The sequence below is a fragment of the Papio anubis genome, unplaced genomic scaffold (assembly GCF_008728515.1).
Source record: "Papio anubis isolate 15944 unplaced genomic scaffold, Panubis1.0 scaffold2519, whole genome shotgun sequence".
Taxonomy (NCBI): Eukaryota; Metazoa; Chordata; class Mammalia; order Primates; family Cercopithecidae; genus Papio; species Papio anubis.
In genome coordinates, this window is record NW_022162589.1 from 1 (window position 1) to 4,997 (window position 4,997).

At 34.6% G+C, this 4,997-nt stretch overlaps 1 protein-coding gene across 1 annotated transcript; it reads left to right on the forward strand.

Moving 5' to 3' along the window:
* Window positions 1–1,556: 1,556 nt before the first annotated feature.
* Window positions 1,557–4,978, forward strand: LOC116272909 (DTW domain-containing protein 1-like; the record flags this gene model as incomplete). The annotated part of the gene is made up of 3 exons (XM_031661804.1): window positions 1,557–1,607; window positions 2,372–2,515; window positions 4,720–4,978. Coding segments are annotated over exons 1-3 (454 nt in total), but the record flags the coding sequence as incomplete, so codon positions are not given.
* Between the last annotated feature and the right edge of the window lie 19 nt (window positions 4,979–4,997).

Consider the following 4,997-nt stretch of genomic DNA (forward strand, 5'->3'; position numbering starts at 1 on the left):
ATTGGGCCTAACTTATAAATGATCATTGGGCCTAACTTATAAATGATCATTGGGCCTAACTTATAAATGATTGCTAGGCCCAAGCGGGGAGAGTAGGAGATACAGTGTTTGAAACCCTAATTGAAAACTATTTGTAGGCCAAGGTCCTCCTGGGGTGTGTTATTTTTACTGTTCTGTCCCCAACATAATTGTCCAGGAAGAAAAAATTTGAAATTGGAATTATTTAGTAGCTGCTCCATTCAAAAATAGTTTTGGAACTAATGACACACACACAACATGGAAGAACCTCAAAATAACTATTCTTAGCTAAAGTCAAATGAAGAGTGTACATTGTATGATTTCATTTATATAAAATTCTAGAAAGTACAAACTATAGTGGCAGTGGATTACTGATTGCCTGAGGAGGGCCGTGGTTGATGGTGAGAGGAGAAGGAAGAAGAGCATGAGAAGACTTGATAATGGCAAATCATTATTTTGACTGTAGCAATGGATTCAAGGATTTAATGTATGTTAAAACTTATTAGATTGTACACTTTAAATATGTACAGTTTAAGACGTAAGAAAAATAGTTTTGTCCTCCAGGGTAAATTCCTAGAATCCTACTTATTTAGTATGGGATGGGAACTTGGAGATGGTGGGAACTACTAAATAAAACAAAAGGTCATTTAAAAGCTGAAGTCAAGAACACATCTCCAGAGGGTTTCTTATATACAGTAAGGGAGATGTGACCTAGCATTTTTTTCATAATCATGGCTGAATGCAGTGCTTGTATAAGCATTACAAAGAGAGCTAAACCAAAAAGCCAAAGTGAAATAAGAAAAATGTAATTTAAGAAATCCAAGAGAATATTATTTTTGTATAGAGACATGTTACAGACAACATCTATAACAAATCATGAAACTTTAAGGGAGATACTTAGGCAACAGGGGTCCCCAATCCCCAGACCACAGACCAGTACCAGTCCTAAGGAACCAGGCCACACACGAAGAGGTGAGCTGTTGGAGAGCAAGCAAAGTCTCTGTCTGTATTTACAGTCACTCCCCATCACTCACATTACCACCTGAGCTCTGCCTCCTGTCAGATCAGCGGCAGTGTTAGATTCTCATAGGAGCATGAACCCTGTTGTGAACTGTGCATACAAAGGACCTAGATTGCACGCTCCTTATGAGAATCTAATGCCTGAAGATCTGTCACTGTCTCCCATCACCCCTAGATGGGACCATCAAGTTGCAGGAAAACAAGCTCACGCTCCCACTGATTCTACATTATGGTGAGTTGTATAGTTATTTCATTATATATTATCATGTAATAATAATAGAAATAAAGTGCACAATAAGTGTAATGCACTCGAATCATCCCCAAACCCTCTCTCCTAACCCTGGTCTATGGAAAAATTGTCTTTCAAGAAACCAGTCCTTCTTGGTGCCAGAAAGAATGGGGACTATTTAGGCAACATGATTTTGAAGAGAGTTTTGTGATATAAAGATTACACCTCTTAGACCTATTGTTACTATTTTTTAATTGATAATTATTTAATTTGTGCTGTTGAAAATGTGATGCCGAAAATCACGATGTTTCCTGCAAAGGATATCAGTTTTGACTTGAAAGTATGTATAAGGTAACAGAATTTCAACTGAATTTTAGATCTGAAACTTTTTGCCCAAACTTACATTTCCTTTTAAAATAACATAAGAGGCCGGGTATGGTGGCTCACTCGTAATCTGAACGCTTGGGAGGCTGAGACAGGTGGATCACTTGAGGTCAGGAGTTCAAGACCAACCTGGCCAACATGGTGAAAACCCATCTCTACTAAAAAAATACAACAATTAGCTGGGCATGGTGGCAGGTGCCTGTAATGCCAGCTACTTGGGAGGCTGAGGCAGAATTGCTTAACCCAGGAGATGGAGGTTGCAGTGAGCCGAGATCACACCACTGCACTCTAGCCTGGGTGGCAGAGTGAGAGTCCATCTCAAGATAAAGAAATAAAAATAAAATAAAATAGCATAAAATAGGCAAACCTAGAGTTTATAGGATTTATAAAAATGTCCTTGGCACATATAGTGAAATGCAAAGAATTGGAGTTAATATACCTTAAATGAAAATGACATTGGAGCTTTGCTTTAGGAGAAGATTCTATGTTAAATGAGTTGAAAATAGTTGTCCTAATACATGATTAACAATGCCAAGGAAGAAATTTGGGTTGGTTTTGTAACGATCACCATTCTTAATATTCTGGTATATCTTTTAAACCGTATGTGTATTTATAGAAATTTATTGTAAGCTTCCTATTTAGCTTTAAAGACCCTTTTTATTAACATAAAAATTAGAATGTTTATATATTTTTTATTTGTCCTTTTTTTTTTACCTTTAGCTTCCATTGAAGATTGACATCATTAAACATCCAAATGAAACAGATGGCAAAAGTACTGCTATACATGCAAAACTCTTAGCACCTGAATTTGTAAACATTTACACGTATCCTTGTATTCCAGAATATGAAGAAAAGGACCATGAAGTAGGCAACTTAGTTTTTATAACTCTTCACGTTGGATATACAAATGAATTTTAACCTCCATTGCCTTTCTGATCTTACTCAAACATAATTTAATATTTTTCTTAATAAAGAATTATGCTTAGGTAGCATTAGACAATATACAGTTTATTTCATTGATATCTTCAAAGATCAGATGATTCTAGACTGCTATGTGTTTTTGAGTCTGCATTTTATAGCTCTTCTGCCTTATTTCTTCAGGTTTTTACTCCTTGCCAATATTATTGTGCCTGCTTTTACTTTTTCTCTTCTCCTTCTCCTGTTTGTGCTACATATAGATGATCTAATTTGATGCAAACTGGGAAACCAGATTACAAATATTGTTGGAATTTCTCTAAAAGAAGAAAGACTGAGTTAGGATATTCAGGAATCCTCCTAAATTAAGAACTTTAGTGCATAGCCTTTATAACATTTCTTTCAGCTGCTCAGAGGCCTTCCTTGGTCATTTTTAGATTCTTAATTGGTTTTCACCCAGTTGGAATTGTCACATTGGTGAGATATTATGGGTCTTCTTGGAGAAAAGTAATTTTACAATGTGTCTCAAAAAATTAGGCCTTGGGTACTAAAAGAAGCATGTAAAAGCCTTTTGGTCTCTTGGAGGCCATTTGTTGGTGTGGCTAATATAGAAACAAAATTAGAAATTAGTGTATTCATTTGTTCCAGGAAGAACTTGGTAAATTTTTACTTTTCTGTTTATATCTATATATCTTTTTTTGGTTGAGTTTATATAAAAAATTATGTTTGTAAATAATATTTGAGTTTTGGATCTAGGAAAATGTTTCTTCTCTGGTCAGCTAGACTCCATTTAAGTTGATTAAATAGAATGTAGTGCTATGTTCTGTAAGGAGATGTGATATGTTTATAATCTAAGAAAATTCAGAAGCTCTGGACTTTGCTAACCGGATATAGGGAGAAATATAGACATGTATTATGAATATTTAAAAACTTTGACAACTTTGAAATTTATAAAATTCAAGGTTTTTGCTTTTTAACAGAGTTTTGCTCTGTTGCCCAGGCTGGAATGCAGTGGCATGATCCCAGCTTGCTGTAGCCTTAAACTTCTGGGCCCAAGCAGTCCCCGTACCTCAGGCTCCCGAGTAGCTGAGGCTATGGGAGTTGCACCACTACTCCCAGCTAATGTTTTTATTCTTTGTAGAGACAAGTCTCACTATGTTGCCCAGGCTGGGCTCGAACTGCTAGGGCTCAAGTGATCCTCTCACCTTGGCCTCCCAACGTGCTGGGATTACAGGCACTGTGCCCGACCAAGACTTTTTGTTACTTAATTTTATTTTATTATGATTTTGTTTTTATCTTTTTATTTTAAAAATTTGTATGCTCATTGAAGAAAATTTGGGAAATAAAGAAACATATGAGGATAAAATTCCCTTGATTCTCCAACGTTTATTCATTTAACAAATATTTACTTGGTGCCTGCTTTGTGCCAGGAGCTGTTCAGACATTGGAAGCTCTAATAATATAAATCTCAGTAAAAATGTGCTGAAAGAAAACAGGTATCATACTTATGTAATTTTTCCTGGAAAGTTAGATTTTTTTTCATTTTAATTTTTCACTGTAATAAATATACTTAGATATTGTAAGTGTCTGTGTTTAGGTTTATTTTATTACATTCCCATAATGAAATGGTTGAACCAAAGGGTATGAATAATTTTAAGACTCTTGATTTAAATTGTCAAATTGCTTCCATGAAGAGTTATGCTATTTAATCCTGCCCTCAAACCACCATTTCCTCACCAGCATTCACTGTATCATTTGTTTTATCTTTGGCTTATGATATAGATGCAAATGGCATTTAATCATTGCACAGTTTTCAGTGGTTCTTTTACAAAGTATCATGTACTTTGCTTTTTATCTTATGAAAAATTATATAATTTAATCTTTTTATTTCAAGTATGATTAACTTGGCATCTATCAGTCAGTGAATAACTTATTTTGAAATAATAGTTTTAATTAGTATATTATGATTATAAATTACTAGGGGAGAGCCAAAAACTTTACCATACTTATTAAAGAACCATATACAATAGAACCAACCTAATGCTTGTTTCTCAGATATGCAACATGTCTTTCTTAAAATTTTAAGTCAATCAAAATTTATATATTTTGAAGATCATAGTAGCACACTGCTAACCCAATTTTCTTTGTTTTAGGTTGCACTCGTTTTTCCTGGACCTCAGTCTATCTCAATAAAAGATATTTCTTTTCATCTGCAAAAAAGGATTCAAAATAATGTTAGAGGCAAAAATGATGACCCTGACAAGCCATCTTTTAAACGCAAAAGAACTGAAGAACAACAGTTCTGTGATTTGAATGACAGCAAGTGCAAAGGCACACCACTGAAAAAAATTATATTTATAGATAGTACCTGGAACCAAACAAACAAAATATTCACTGATGAGCGACTTCAAGGTAAAAAAAAAAAAAAAAA